Below are 15,570 nucleotides of genomic sequence, written 5' to 3' on the forward strand. Positions count from 1 at the left end.
TGATTTACTTGAAACTCTCCATGATGTCACAAGAGTGGGAGCTCCAGATGCAGTCAAAAAGATCAAGAAGGATCCAGCAGTATCGAGGGGCTCTTATTTCCAGGTTCTCTTATCTGATCAAATAACTGACATATCTGAAGGAGCAGCTCTTTGATTTATATTAAACAGGATGTGCAGATTCCATGTTGATTAAATCTCTGCTGTCATAATGAGTTCAGGTGTCTCTGTATTGAGCAAACAGTCATTAGACAAGCCCTCCCACAATATGGAGATAATCAACATCATGAATTATACAGAGAGGCCGTTGGAAGGGGTCCAAATTAATTACTTTAGGATATCAACTTGATCTTTCTAACCCAGAGAATACAAGCACTTGCTGCATACTTTTCTTTTTATGTAGTTTCTTTCTGTGTATGGTGCTACTCAGTGGTAAGCAACTCATCAGACAAAAATGTCCAGCTACCTAGCGGCTAAATAGCCATGCTTGGAAAACTGCCACACTGTGAAAGTTGTCATTCACTTAGTGAAATAGTGAAATAAACCATGCTTGCCATGAATAACAGAAGAAAAATAGCAGCGATAGGTGGATAATTTGAGATATAGATATATATATATATATATATATATATATATATATATCTCTATGTCTCTCTAAGTAGCTGTAATCTTGTGAGGTGGAGACCGGGTTCGATACAGCACATTTTCCACACTCCACTTCAGTCAGAGTTGCTATCATGTTAGCACGATTGGCTAGCATGTAAATGGAACAGCCTGTGTTTTCTACGGAAAACCAAATGAGGGGTTCGCTTTTCCCCTCTCCGTCATTCATCACTCTGAATGGGGTGGAAATAGTGAGAGAAGTGGAGGAGAAGGAGTTGAAGGAGGATAGGATAGTCATGGCTGAGCTAGTAAGATAAGTGACAGCAACATTTGACCAAAGACACTGACTGGTTAAACAACTGCCTCAGTTTCTTTTTCATTGTACCTCCTTTGCACCCCAAAATTAAGGGTTGATTGGCATCTAGACTAATTCCACCTTTTTAGATGGTGCCCATCTTTCCCAATCATTTGGAATTGAGGCTTGCATATACAGTTGAAGTTGGAAGTTTACATACACCTCAGCCAAATACATTTAAAGTCAGCTTTTCACAATTCCTGACATTTAATCCTAGTAACAATTCCCTGTCTTAGGTCAGTTAGGATCACCACTTTTTTGAAGAATGTGAAATGTCAGAATAATAGCACAGAGAATTATTTATTTAAGCTTTTATTACTTTCATCACATTCCCAGTGGGTCAGAAGTTTACTTACACTCAAGTAGTATTTGGTAGCATTGCCTTTAAAATGTTTAACTTGGGTCAAACGTTTCGGGTCGCCTTCCACAAGCTTCCCACAATAAGTTGGGAGAGCTGGTGTAACCGAGTCAGGTTTGTAGGCCTCCCTGCTTGCACACGCCTTTTCAGTTTTACCCACACATTTTTTATTGGATTGAGGTCAGGGCTTTGTGATGGCCACTCCAATACCTTGACTTTGTTGTCCTTAAGCCATTTTGCCACAACTTTGGAAGTATGCTTGGGGTCATTGTCCATTTGGAAGACCCATTTACGACCAAGCTTTAACTTCGTGACTGATGTCTTGAGATGTTGCTTCAATATAGCCACAAAACTTTCCTTCCTCATGAAGCCATTTATTTTGTGAAGTGCACCAGTTCCTCCTGCAGCAAAGCACCCTCACAGCATGATGCTGTCAGCCCTGTGCTTCACGGTTGGGTTTGGTGTTCTTCGGCTTGAAAGCCTCTCCCTTTTTCCTCCAAACATAAACATGGTCATTACGGCCAAACCGTTCTATTTTTGTTTCATCAGATCAGATCAGAGGACATTTCTCCAAAAAGTACGATCTTTGTCCCCATGTGCAGTTGCAAACTGTAGTCTGGCTTTTTTATGGCGGTTTTGGAGCAGTGCCTTCTTCCTTGCTGAGCGGCCTTTCAGGTTATGTTAGTATAGGACTTGTTTTACAATGGTTATAGATACTTTTGTACCGGTTTCCTCCAGCATCGTCACAAGGTCCTTTGCTGTTGTTCTGGGATTTATTTGCACTTTTCGCACCAAAGTACGTTCATCTCTAGGAGACAGAATGCGTCTCCTTCCTGAGCGGAATGACAGCTGCGTGGTCCCATGGTGTTTATACTTGTGTACTATTGTTTGTACAGATGAACGTGGTACCTTCAGGTGTTTGGAAATTGCTCCCAAGCATGAACCAGACTGGTGGAGATCTACAATTTATTTTCTGAAGTCTTGACTGATTTCTATTGATTTTCCCATGATGTCAAGCAAAGAGGCACTGAGTTTGAAGGTAGCCCTTGAAATACATCCACAGGTACACCTCCAATTGACTCAAATTATGTCAATTAGCCCATCAGAAACTTCTAAAGCCATGATATAATTTTGTGGAATTTTCAAAGTTGTTCAAAGGCACAGTCAACTTCGTGTATGTACACTTCTGACCCAGAGGAATCGTGATACAGTGAATTATAAGTGAAATTATCTGTCTGTAAACAACTGTTGGAGAAATTACTTGTGTCATGCAAAGTATATGCCCTAACCGACTTTCCAAAACTATAGTTAGTTAACAAGAAATTTGTGGAGTGGTTGAAAAACGAGTTTTAATGACTCCAACCTAAGTGTATGTAAACTTCAGACCTCAACTGTATACTGAATGCACATTTAGAATTTGTACAACAGATGGTGTGTCGGTGTTATACAGTGGGGCAAAAAAGTATTTAGTCAGCCACCAATTGTGCAAGGTCTCCCACTTAAAAAGATGAGGCCTGTAATTTTCATCATAGGTACACTTCAACTCTGACAGACAAAATGAGAAAAAAATTCCAGAAAATCACATTGTAGGATTTTTTATGAATTTATTTGCAAATTATGGTGGAAAATAAGTTTTTGTTCACCTACAAACAGGCAAGATATCTGGCTCTCACAGACCTTTAACTTCTTCTTTAAGAAGCTCCTCTGTCCTCCACTCGTTACCTGTATTAATGGCACCCGTTTGAACTTGTTATCAGTATAAAAGACACCTGTCCACAACCTCAAACAGTCACACTCCAAACTCCACTATGGCCAAGACCAAAGATCTGTCAAAGGACACCAGAAACAAAATTGTAGACCTGCACCAGGCTGGGAAGACTGAATCTGCAATAGTTAAGCAGCTTGGTTTGAAGAAATCAACTGTGGAACCAATTATTAGGAAATTGAAGACATACAATACTGATAATCTCCCTCGATCTGGGGCTCCACGCAAGATCTCACCCCGTGGGGTCAAAATGATCACAAGAACGGTGAGCAAAAATCCCAGAACCACACGGGGGGACCTAGTGAATGACCTGCAGAGAGCTGGGACTAAAGTAACAAAGCCTACCATCAGTAACACACTACGCTGCCAGGGACTCAAATCCTGCAGTGCCAGACGTGTCCCCCTGCTTAAGCCAGTCCACATGTCCAGGCCCGTCTGAAGTTTGCTAGAGAGCATTTGGATGATCCAGAAGAAGATTGGGAGAATGTCATATGGTCAGATGAAACCAAAATATAACTTTTTGGTAAAAACTCAACTCGTCATGTTTGGAGGACAAAGAATGCTGAGTTGCATCCAAAGAACACCATACCTACTGAGAAGCATGGGGGTGGAAACATCATGCTTTTGGGCTGTTTTTCTGCAAAGGGACCAGGACGACTGATCCGTGTAAAGGAAAGAATGAATGGGGCCATGTATCGTGAGATTTTGAGTGAAAACCTCCTTCCATCAGCAAGGGCATTGAAGATGAAACGTGGCTGGGTCTTTCAGCATGACAATGATCCCAAACACACCGCCCGGGCAACGAAGGAGTGGCTTCGTAAGAACCATTTCAAGGTCCTGGAGTGGCCTAGCCAGTCTCCAGATCTCAACCCCAAAGAAAATCTTTGGAGGGAGTTGAAAGTCTGTGTTGTCCAGCAACAGCCCCAAAACATCACTGCTCTAGAGGAGATCTGCATGGAGGAATGGGCCAAATTATCAGCAACAGTGTGTGAAAACCTTGTGAAGACTTACAAACAATGAATGAAAACATTTGATGTGACAGAGTGAATTAAGAACCATAGAATGTTATGGAAGTATAACATGTTTCAGATGGACTCATTCTAGGCTGGATAATGAGAATGTAGAGTGATGATGACGATCATAATAGTGACATTGATGTTCATTGTGCTGGAGATAATGACAATATTGACAATAGCAATGAATGATGATAATGATCAAGTTGATGATGATAATGTAGGAGGACATGTAGCAGTTAGTGCCGCTGTCTTTGGAGCACACATGTACTGTATGGGGTCGGAGAAGGTGGCTGACGTTTTACGTGTCCCCAACCAATTGTGTTTTTTGTTTGTATATTTGCATTGTTTGTAACTTATTTTTTACTTATTTTGTACATAATGTTGCAGCTACCGTCTCTTATGACCGAAAATAACTTCTGGACATCAGGACTGCAATTACTCACCACGGATTGGCAGAATCGTTTTTTCCCCTTTTAACAAGTCTTACGAGCCCCATGCGGATGATATACCTCTTTCTCGGTACAGGCCCAGATCCCCGGGATTTGTGTGAAGAGGAGGTGGAGAAAATGGGGCCAGAGGGCGGTCTGCCTTCTGAGAATTCGTAGGCAATCGAATAAACCTCCACTTCCTTCCATTCTGCTCGCAAACGTGCGATCTTTGGAGAAAGAAATCGATGACCTACGCGGAAGATTAAACTACCAATGGGACATTCAAAACTGTAATATTTTATGCTTCACGGAGTCGTGGCTGAACGACGACACTATCAACATATAGCTGGCTGGTTATACACTGTACTGACAGGATAGAACAGCAGCGTCTGGTAAGACAAGGGGCGGCGGACTATGTACTTTTGTAAATAACAGCTGGTGCACGATATCCAAGGAAGTCTCATGATAAGCTGTAGACCACATTATCTACCTAGAGAGTTCTGTACTTTTCGTAGCCGTTTTACATACCACCACAGTCAGAGGCTGGCACTAAGACAGCATTGAATGAGCTGTATTCTGATCAACCAGAGGAGGCGCTCTTAGTAGCCGGGGACTTTAATGCAGGAAAACTTAAATCCGTTTAACCAAATTTCTATTAGCATGTTAAAATGTGCAACCAGAGGGGGGGAATAAAACTCTGGACCACCATTACTCACACACAGAGACGCATACAAAGCTCTCCCTTGCCCTCCATTTGGCAAGTCTGACCATAATTCCATCCTCCTGATTCTGGCTTACAAGCAAAAATTTAAGCAGGAAGCAACATTGACTAGATAAATAAAAAAAGGTGGTCAGATGAAGCAGATGCTAAGCTACAGGACTGTTTTGCTAGCAGACTGGAATATGTTCCAGGATTCCTCCGATGTCATTGAGGAGTACACCACATCAGTAACTGACTTCATCAATAACTGCATCGAGGACGTCGTCCCCACAGTGACTGTACGTACATACTAGAGGTCGACCGATTAATCGGAATGGCAGATTAATTAGGGACAATTTCAAGTTTTCATAACAACCGGTAATAGGCATTTTTGGATGCCGATTATGGCCGATTACATTGCAATTCACGAGGAGACTGCATGGCAGGCTGACCACCTGTGTTACGCGAGTGCAGCAAGGAGCCAAGGTAAGTTGCTAGCTAGCATAAAACTTATCTTAAAACTTATCTTATCAATCTTAACATAATCACTAGTTAACTACACATGGTTGATGATATTACTAGTTTAACTAGCTTGTCCTGCGTTGCATATAATCAATGCGGTTTCTGTTAATTTATCATCAAATCACAGCCTACTTCGCCAAACAGGTGCTGATTTAACAAAAGTGCATTCGTGAAAAAAGCACAATCGTAGCACCAATGTACCTAACCATAAACATCAATGCCTTTCTTAAAATCAATATTCAAAGCAACATTTTTTTAAACCTGCATATTTAGTTAAAAGAAATTCATTTTAGCAGGCAATATTAACTAGGGAAATTGTGTCACTTCTCTTGCGCTCAGTGTAAGCAGAGTCAGGGTATATGCAGCAGTTTGGGCCGCCTGGCTCGTTGCGAACTGTGTGAAGACCATTTCTTCCTAACAAAGACCGTAATTAATTTGCCAGAATTTTACAAAATGATGACATAACATTGAAGGTTGTGCAATGTAACAGCCATATTTAGACTTAGGGTTGCCACCCGTTCGATAAAATACGGGATGGCTCCGTTTTGTTTTCGAAATGATCGTTTCTGGATTTGACCATATTAATGACCTAAGGCCCGTATTTCTGTGTGTTTATTATATTATAATTAAGTCTATGATTTGATATTTGATAGAGCAGTCTGACTTGAGCGGTGGTAGGAAGCAGCAGGCTCGTAAGCATTCATTCAAACAGCACTTTCCCACGTTTGCCAGCAGGACTTCGCAATGCTTGAAGCACAGCGTAGTTTATGACTTCAATCCTATAGTGCCCATAAGAACATCCAATAGTCAAAGGTATATGAAATACAAATGGTAAAGAGAGAAACAGTCCTATAAATTCCTATAATAACTACAACCTAGCACTTCTTACCTGGGAATATTGAAGACTCGTGTTAAAAGGAAACACCAGCTTTCATATGTTTTCATGTTCTGAGCAAGAAACTTAAACATTAGTTTTTTTACATGGCACATATTGCACTAACTTTCTTCTCCAACACTGTTTTGTATTATTTAAACCAAATTGGATATGTTTCATTACTTATTTGAGACTAAAATAAAATCTACATATTAAGTTAATATAAAAACGTGTTAATTCAGTATTTTTGTAATTGTCATTACTACACAAATATCTATATACACACACACACACACACACACACACACACATACATGTAAAAATCGTCCCATTAATCGGTATCTGCTTTTTTGGTCCTCCAATATTTGGTATCGGTGTTGAAAAATCATAATCGGTCGACCTCTAGTACATACCCCAACCAGAAGCCATGGATTACAGGCAACATCCGCACTGAGTTAAAGTCTAGAGCTACCGCTTTCAAGGAGCAGGACTCGAACCCGGAAGCATATAAGAAATGCCGCTATGCCCTCCGACGAACCATCAAACAGGCAAAGCGTCAATACAGGACTAAGATCGAATCATACTACACCAGCTCAGACGCTCATTGGATTTGGCAGGGCCTGAAAACCATTGCAGACTACAAAGTGAAGCACAGCCGAGAGCTGTCCAGAAACACGAGCCTACCATACGAGCTAAACTACTTCTATGCTCGCTTCGAAGCAAATAACACTGAAAGATGCATGAGAGCACCAGCTGTTCCGGACAACTGTGTGATCACAGCCTGGGACTAAACACCTCCCTCTGCAACTGGATCCTGGACTTCCTGACAGGCCGAACCCAGGTGGTAAGGGTAGGTAACAACACATCCGCCACGCTGATCCTCAACACTGGGGTACCTCAGGGGTACGTGCTCAGTCACCTCCTGTACTCCCTGTTCACTCATGACTGCACGGCCAGGCACGACTCCAACACCATCATTAAGTTTGCCGACCACTGATGTATTCGGCACATGTGACTAATAAAATTTGATGTCAGTGCTAGAGTTGGCTCCAATCTTGCCCCTGCATGCCCTGCTAGCACAGCATTTCTGCTGCTTAATTTCCTATATGATAAGGACACGTACCCTGCGTGCCAGTCCCAGGGCGATGTAGCACTTCTCTCCTGCATCAGTGATCTCCAGCTCATAGTAGTGGCAGCGTGTGTTGAGGGGTAGACGGGCCTGGGCCAAACCCACATCCACGATGCTTTTCCCTTTACCCATGTACTCCAACAACTGAGGGGCAGAAGGGTGGTATCACACAACACAATAAGGCAACTATCTATAAATAAGTGTGAATGTATTCAGGGGTTGGGCGGTATCCAGATTTTCATACCGTTCCTGTTCTATAATGGGTTATACATATTACCGGCAGTGCACACAAGGGAGCTATTTATTTCCATTTTTTTTTACGATATTTAAAATTTTTTTACAAAGGCTAACAAATTACTAGTTAATTCCCATAGTGGATGCTAGCTAACAAGTGCAATCAAACAAACTAATTGCAAGGACAGACAACCCAGCTCCTATCTTAAAAGGCTACTCACAGTTGTGCTGCACACACAAAACTAATTTAGGCAGCAGGGATCCTGAAATCAGGAGTGGATTGATTGTCTCTGCTGTAACCAATAAGCTTGATCATGCAAGCTAGCAACATAGCTAGCAAGTTAGGGACAGTAAGACATTTACTGTAAGGGGGTTAGGGGGTGGCCTAAAAAAGGGGAGGGTTGTCTAACTTTGTTTTGTTGCATAGGGGAGGGTAGAGTTTCCCCCCCCTGGTTTGCACTTGCTCTTTTGTAGGTTTTACTATATCATTTCTTCCATAGTAGCCAAATGTTCTTACCTGTTTGCATGGCCTCTTCTATATTAAGATGCTTTGGTACTTCCCTTATGCACTATGCTTTTCCACATGCTAACTTTGACTATACCACAGGTCAATATAGTCTACCAATCTAACCGTCTATCCTGCCCTCTATCCACCATTCACAGTGACAATATTGGTAGGTGGATGTCAAGATCTGCAATAGGCTAACTACCAATCACACCACACATAAAAGCATTCAAAGCTGCATAAAAGTTCAATATAATATCAAAACGAACAAATAGAAATAGCTGACAGGCAGTGGTGAGGCCAGGTGTATCATTGCACATGAAAGAACTCAAAAAGCTCCTCTATTGATCTTGTTTAGGGGCAATACAATTATCCTTCCTTAGACTCGTCTATAACAAACACCACAATGCAATGAATAATTGAATTATTGTTTTCAAGAGAGTACAAAATTCTCCTCTAGGCTGCAGTGAAAATGTCATTTGAATAACGGCACAAAAATGTTTCATTCCATTTGGATCAGTTGTGGTTCTACTCTCCACAGTTTATAAGGTCTAGAAAGTCACAGTAGCAGGTCAGACTGGCTGTATTCTCACTTCTGATAGTGAGATGCCTGTTGCATACTTTCATTCTCCCAAATCGTCCTATAATAATGTGGCCACATGCTCCAGGCAGGCCAGTTATTTAGGAAAGCTTAACAACAACACAGAGTTGCACATGGGATAAACAATAGTACAGTCAATAACACAATAGAAAATATGTATACAGTGTGTGCAAATGAAGTAAGGAGGTAAGGCAATAAATAAGCCATACTGGTGAAGTAATTACAATTTAACAATCAACACTGGAGTGATAGATGTGCAGATGAGGATGTGCAAGTAGAAATACCGTTGTGCAAAAGAGCAGAAAAAAAACAAAAATGGGGATGAGGTAGGTAATTGGGTGGATGGGCTATTTACAGATGGGTTGTGTACAGGTGAGAGAGAATAGAGTAGATGTCACGGGTCAAAATTTTGATTGATGACCCTATGTGAACCTATGTGAACTCTATGTGAACCCTATGTAGTGATGACGTGTGCATGTCTTCTGGTCAGGCAAGCCTGGTTAGGTGGGGGCTATGGGGTGAGTAAGGGTCCATTTGACAGGCCGTTAATGATTGATGACCCAAGCCTGATAGACAAGCCTGGTTAGGTGGGGGCTATGGGGTGAGTAAGGGTCCCTTTGACAGGCCGTTAATGATTGATGACCCAAGCCTGATTTATGACCCTATGTAATGATTTATGACCCTATGTCCTGTAGAAGGGTGCATGCCCTGGGTTGAGTAAGGGACCATGTGTCAGGTCAACCTGTTACTGTTTCTCACGGTTTGGGTTGGTTAAGGCCCCTTATAAAGCCGCTGAACAATACCTGTTTAAGACTGTACATGATAACCCCCCTGAATATTAAACAAAAATGACACCTATGCCAATTTTAGGGATGTTATGCTCGGCTTGTCATGAACCCAGTGACCAAAGCCTTGAAGAAGTTCTGTGTGAAGCTCCAGAATGTTTTAAAGGATTTTTGGGTACGAGTGAGGGCCACATGTCTTACATATTCCACCCGGAGGATTCTACGGTAAAGATATTCACAGACCGTGGACCCAAACCCCTTTATCCTGCAAAACCTGGGAGTTTTCCCCCGGCTCTGGGGATGAGAGAATGGCTAAACATCAGGCTGGCTCTTTGTAAAATTGAACAGGTCCTAAGTGTTACAAATGTGCCAGGATATGCGTTGGAAGAACAGGTCTGCGGCCGCAGTGATCTCAAGGCTCTAAGAATTGCTTCAATGGACTATAGCCCTGACAACAAAGTGACAATTTTAGCCTGTGACCTTTATGATAAGGCTAATGCTACAAAGTCTGTCAATTCTCCGGTAGCTTCCAGAGCCCGCAAACATGTAAACTTTTTTATTCCTGTGTTTAGTTTTAAATGGGTGGATTATCCAATTTTCATAACACTTATGAATAAGCTGGACATTCTCTTCCAAAATGGGGAACAGTTAAAGCGCTGGGCGAGGCTTTCCTTGAGACAGAGTCAAGACCAAAAGGCCCGACGGCGGATCTACCCCTGGAGTGAAAACTTACCATGTGTTGATGGACATAGCAAGAGAGCCTTGCCTTTTGAGGGTGAACTCGACACGGACAATGGCGGTTGGTTGCATAAGCTCCCAGGATCTGTAAGAAAGGCATCGTAAAATACCTTAAGAATGTAACGATATAAAATGTATGTACTAAATATTTTGAATGAAATAAATGGTTTTAAAATCAGAATCTCACCACGTTATGAACTCTCGCGTTTGTTCACTCTTAGCGCAGTCTGTCCCTGAGAAAAATCTTGCGGAAAAAGCCATGTGCGCGCGCATGTGCGTGAGGGAGTTTTCTGTAGTGGCTGTGTGTGTGTGTGTGTGTGTGTGTGTGTGTGTGTGTGTGTTTCAAAAACAGAAAAAGGGGGGCGGGTTGTTTGTTAAAAAAATACCCATGCATGCCTGGTGGGTCGTTTGAAACCAAGGTTTACACTAGCCTGCAAAACAGATGCCTACCCCCCAACAATAATATTGTGTCTTACGACTCCTAATCTTAAAGGCCTTTCATAAAACTATTTTTTTTAGGTGGGCTAAAAAGTCATTCATCCCAGCGATGTCGAGAACAACACACCCCCATGCATCTAGGTGCTAGCACCCCGGAGATTTTAGAAGCTCCAAAAGGATCCTAATGTTTAGACACACCCAATACCATGTGTTTGAAATGTGTCAAATATACCATGGGCGGGGGTATAGCCCGAAAAAAACGACAAACCCCAAATGCTATGTAAAAAAATCATTCAGGGTTTTTTCTCTAGGTCGTAGGGTACAAAAGCGCTAGAAACCATGGGCAATGTTAGCAGCGTTTTAGTTCCGATGCAAACAGCACCTCCAGAAACTCCAAGAATCGTTATCGGACTGAAGCGTTAAAAAAGATAATCGGGGAAAACAGTCTAATGGATCTATCGCAAGGTGAGTTCTTGAAATAAATCTTTATTAGATTTGATTGTTGTGGGGAATTGTTTGAAAAGCGTGGGATGTTATAGAAATATTAAACAATCATTAGGATCAGTATGCTTACCGTATAACAAGGCAATATTAGCTAAAGTGATTATAGCTTTAATATTGTCGAATGTTTTATAGATTCTGAAGCATTCACGCAGATACTCCGAGGTATAACTGAGCTCGAATCATCCCATGGGGCTCCGAAACAAAGTGCCTACAAACAAACGCCTGCCCTGAATTGTCAACGTAAGTAAGCTCCAAGAATTCCATACATAAAAATATTTACACCTTAAAAACAAAAAGTGTGGGCATCTTATATTAAAAGTTATTTTATATGTTTACAGAGGACCTAAAGCCTAGAAGGTTAAACGATGCCCTATGGAGCCTGAACGGTTTCTGCGAAGCATATGACTACGAGACAATTCTGCCCTACTCCCAGGATGTATTTACACAAAAGCAGCGAACAGAGACTTTAAACGGCAGGTCAACTCCCCTTGGCCAGGACAACGTTGTCCCCCATATTTCTAAACACCAAAGGATAATTAGTGCTCAGATCCACAGTTCCGCTTCACCCGAACAATTCTACTTGGCCGATATTCACGAGACGTCGTTCCAAGGACTAGGTATGAATCAATTATATATTATTATTTATATATATTATTATTTTAATATTTATATATTTTTTTTATGCCGGAATATGTTAAAACAAGGCCTAATGCTGTTTTTTTGTTTGTTTGTTTTTTCAGGCTCCCCATCTACCGGACCTGCAGATGTTGTAATACAGGTTGAACAAAGACAACAGCCCCTGGTTTCAGAGCTTCTTCAGAACAGCCCTCGTCAAAAAAGCCGAGGTATTTAATTAATGTATTGTTAATATATAGGCTTATATCTGAAATGTATTTGGCATTTTTAACATATTTTAGGGTTAATAACCTATTTGTGTATGTATTATTTTTATTTCAGACTCCTCACCGGCTTATGAACACAACGCACAAACATCGGAGGATGCCCAGACAAGCATCCCCGAGGAGGCTCCAAAGACACCAGCGAAACCTGATGATGTCAAAGATTTAAATGACATTTCTGAGGTAGACGATTTGATGTTCTGTGAAGCTGCCAACCTTCTTGAATCGGCCAATTCTGTGGGGGAAACAGCAGATTCTGAAATAGACCAAGAACGTTTTTTCAAAGCGTTTACCCTGGGTTTAAAATCACGAAAGGCTCTACTCCAGAGGCGCATGTGTATTCTACTCGAGCATCAATACAATCAGGATGTGTCATTCTGGCGTAGCGAGCTACCCCGTATGTTAAAAAACATTAGGGCTAAAACAAGCAAATACCGCCGTTAAAAAACACACATGTAAACACACACACACACACACACATCCTTAATTAGACAGATGGCGCCCCCTATAGACCAAAGTGAGACAATTGAAACACTCTTAGCCAGGATCCCTACAGAGCTCCAAGATATAGTTAACCATATGAATGATTCGGGGGTAATTGACATAATGACAATAGATGAAAATCTATTATCCCAGATTCCCTCCGAACTCATAGACATTATTACACGTATGAATGAGTCAGGGCCTTCCGAGGAAAACATGTTAACACAGATTCCCGAAACCATCATATCTCTAATTACCCAGCTTAACGCGAGCCCTAGGTTTAATTCGGCCCCACAGACACCTCTAAGACAGCCTTTAACAACATTGTCCGAAGAGTCTGAAAGGCAATATGATGTTTTTGAACAGTTGGACAAATGTCTAGCAAATCTGGAGGGGGGCGGTCTTGAGATCAGTGTACAGAACGAGAGCGCTAGGTTTAATTCGGCACCCCAGACACCTATAAATCAGCCTTTAACACCAATGTCCGAAGAGTCTGAAACCCAATACGATGTTTTTGAACAGTTGGACAATTGCCTAGCAAATCTGGAGGGGGGAGGTCTTGATCGAAGTGTACATGTTTTGCGTCGAAATAAATTCAACAATATTGAGGTTCGCCAGTTTTTCAATTTCGCATGGGGGGGTCAGATTCGGGAATATGCTGTGTTTTACGTAATGCTTATGGACACTTTGAATGAACTGTTAGCGAGGATTAGAGATTATAGCGAACCTAGGGATCTCTTACAGTTGGAAATTTGTGGAGACAGTCTACAGAGCAAGGTATCGCTTATTTTACAGAATGGTGAAGCAGAGCTTGAACAATTTGTTAAACTGCTAGAACGCCTTGTTCAGTCAAATTTAAACGTGCTAGCAGATAGGACCCTCGAACTTGTAGTACAATTAGTACGCCAACCACAAGGGGGCGGGGGTCAGAGACGAAAGCTCGAGAGTTTAATGCAGTCCGAAATCATAAGCAATAAAAGGGCCTATCTCATAAACGTTCACAATCCAGGTAATAAGCTATGTTTTGCCATAGGTTTGGCCCACTTACTCAGCCCCGGATGTACTGATCAAGCCGCGTTACATAAAGCTCGAGAGCTACAAACTGCGGTGGGTCTCGGTATACAGGATGCTGTGGCTTTCTCAGACATAGTCAAATTTGAAAACTTTCTGAACATCAAGATTGTGGTTTTGTACCACAGTAGGGCTAATGACGCTCTCCTCAAGTTCCAAAATATACCCGAACCACATCCTAAGACTATGTACTTTTATGTGCAAAATGAGCATTACTATGCCGTAACTAACATCACAGCCTTTTTAGGCGCGCCATATGTCTGTCCAGCCTGTCATACCGGCTACACACGCATGGGGGGGCACTCGTGCCGTTACAACTGTTCAGTATGTCTGGATAAACATTGCCCTATGCAGCCGCTAAACTTGACCCCCTGTGCGGATTGTCACCGCACATGTCGTTCGGCCTACTGTTACGAAAAACACAAAACTGAAACATGGCATGTAAATCTGTAAGCAGTTGTGACATTAACAAGAAATGTCCAAAATGTCATTGCAATTACAACCTTAAAATAGATAGCCCTAAACCTCATGTTTGTGGAATTATACACTGCCCAATCTGTAAAGGTCCTTTGAAAAGCAGAGACGCGGAAGCGGTTCAAGAAGTAACACATGAGTGTTACATTCAGCCCTTGGCTGAAGATGAACATACAGAGAAATATGTGTTTTATGATTTTGAGACAACTCAGCAATCAGGGGTTCATTTGCCTATTTTTGTGTCAACCATGACTTTCAAGGGTGAAAAATGGTCGGCCGAGGGACCCGATTGTGCCCGACTCTTTCTAAAACATTTTAGAAAAGCCCAGTACAGAAACTTCACGTTTATAGCTCACAATGCTAGGGCCTATGACTCCTATCTGCTTCTGAACCCTTTGATACAGCAAGGCGTGGCACCCAGTGTCATAGCTCAAGGGAGTAAAATATTATGCTTTGTTGACCCCGCCTTCAAACAGAGATACATTGACAGCTTAAGCTTCTTACCCATGAGATTGGCTCAAATGCCAGAGGCCTTGGGTTTTGAAAACTCTGTCAAAGGCTATTTCCCTCATTTCTTCACATCTGAGGAGAATCTACATTATATAGGATCTTATCCAGCCCCCGAAATGTACGGGTGTGATCAAATGTCTCCCAAAGAGCGTGAGAGATTCATGACATGGTACGAGACCGTAAGACATGGCACTTTTGATTTCCATAAAGAGATGGAATCATACTGTGACAATGACGTTGTTATACTTCGTGAAGGATGCCTCAGATTCAGAGAAGAGGTAATCAAAGATGCGGGCATTGACCCCTGGAGCTGTACAACTATTGCATCAGCGTGCATGAAAACCTATCGTACACACTATCTAACTCCTGAATCTATAGCTATCCCATCGCCAGACAACTACCGAAGCCAATTCAAGGCCTACTCTAGTGGTTCCATTCAATGGTTGGAGTACTTGGCCCAGGATAAAGATATTTTTATCCAACATGCTTTGAATCGGGGGGAGAAGGCTTTTGGGCCTTACCATGTAGATGGATACACACAGATTGACGGGGTTGAGACAGTGTATGAGTACAACGGTTGT

General features: G+C 41.9%; 1 protein-coding gene across 5 annotated transcripts in view; it reads right to left on the reverse strand.

Annotated features, from left to right (window-relative positions):
• LOC109882617 (SPRY domain-containing protein 3) overlaps positions 1-15,570 on the reverse strand; it is an 82,660-nt gene that overhangs the window by 7,554 nt on the left and 59,536 nt on the right. For 3 of the 5 annotated variants that reach the window (XM_031825306.1, XM_031825310.1, XM_031825307.1), the window contains one exon: positions 7,742-7,891. The exons of the other annotated variants lie outside the window; for them this stretch is intronic. In XM_031825306.1, coding sequence (XP_031681166.1) covers positions 7,742-7,891 — 150 coding nt within the window. The remainder of the gene's footprint in view (positions 1-7,741; positions 7,892-15,570) is intronic. 5 annotated transcript variants of the gene reach the window in all.

The sequence above is a fragment of the Oncorhynchus kisutch genome, linkage group LG5 (assembly GCF_002021735.2).
Source record: "Oncorhynchus kisutch isolate 150728-3 linkage group LG5, Okis_V2, whole genome shotgun sequence".
NCBI lineage: Eukaryota > Metazoa > Chordata > Actinopteri > Salmoniformes > Salmonidae > Oncorhynchus > Oncorhynchus kisutch.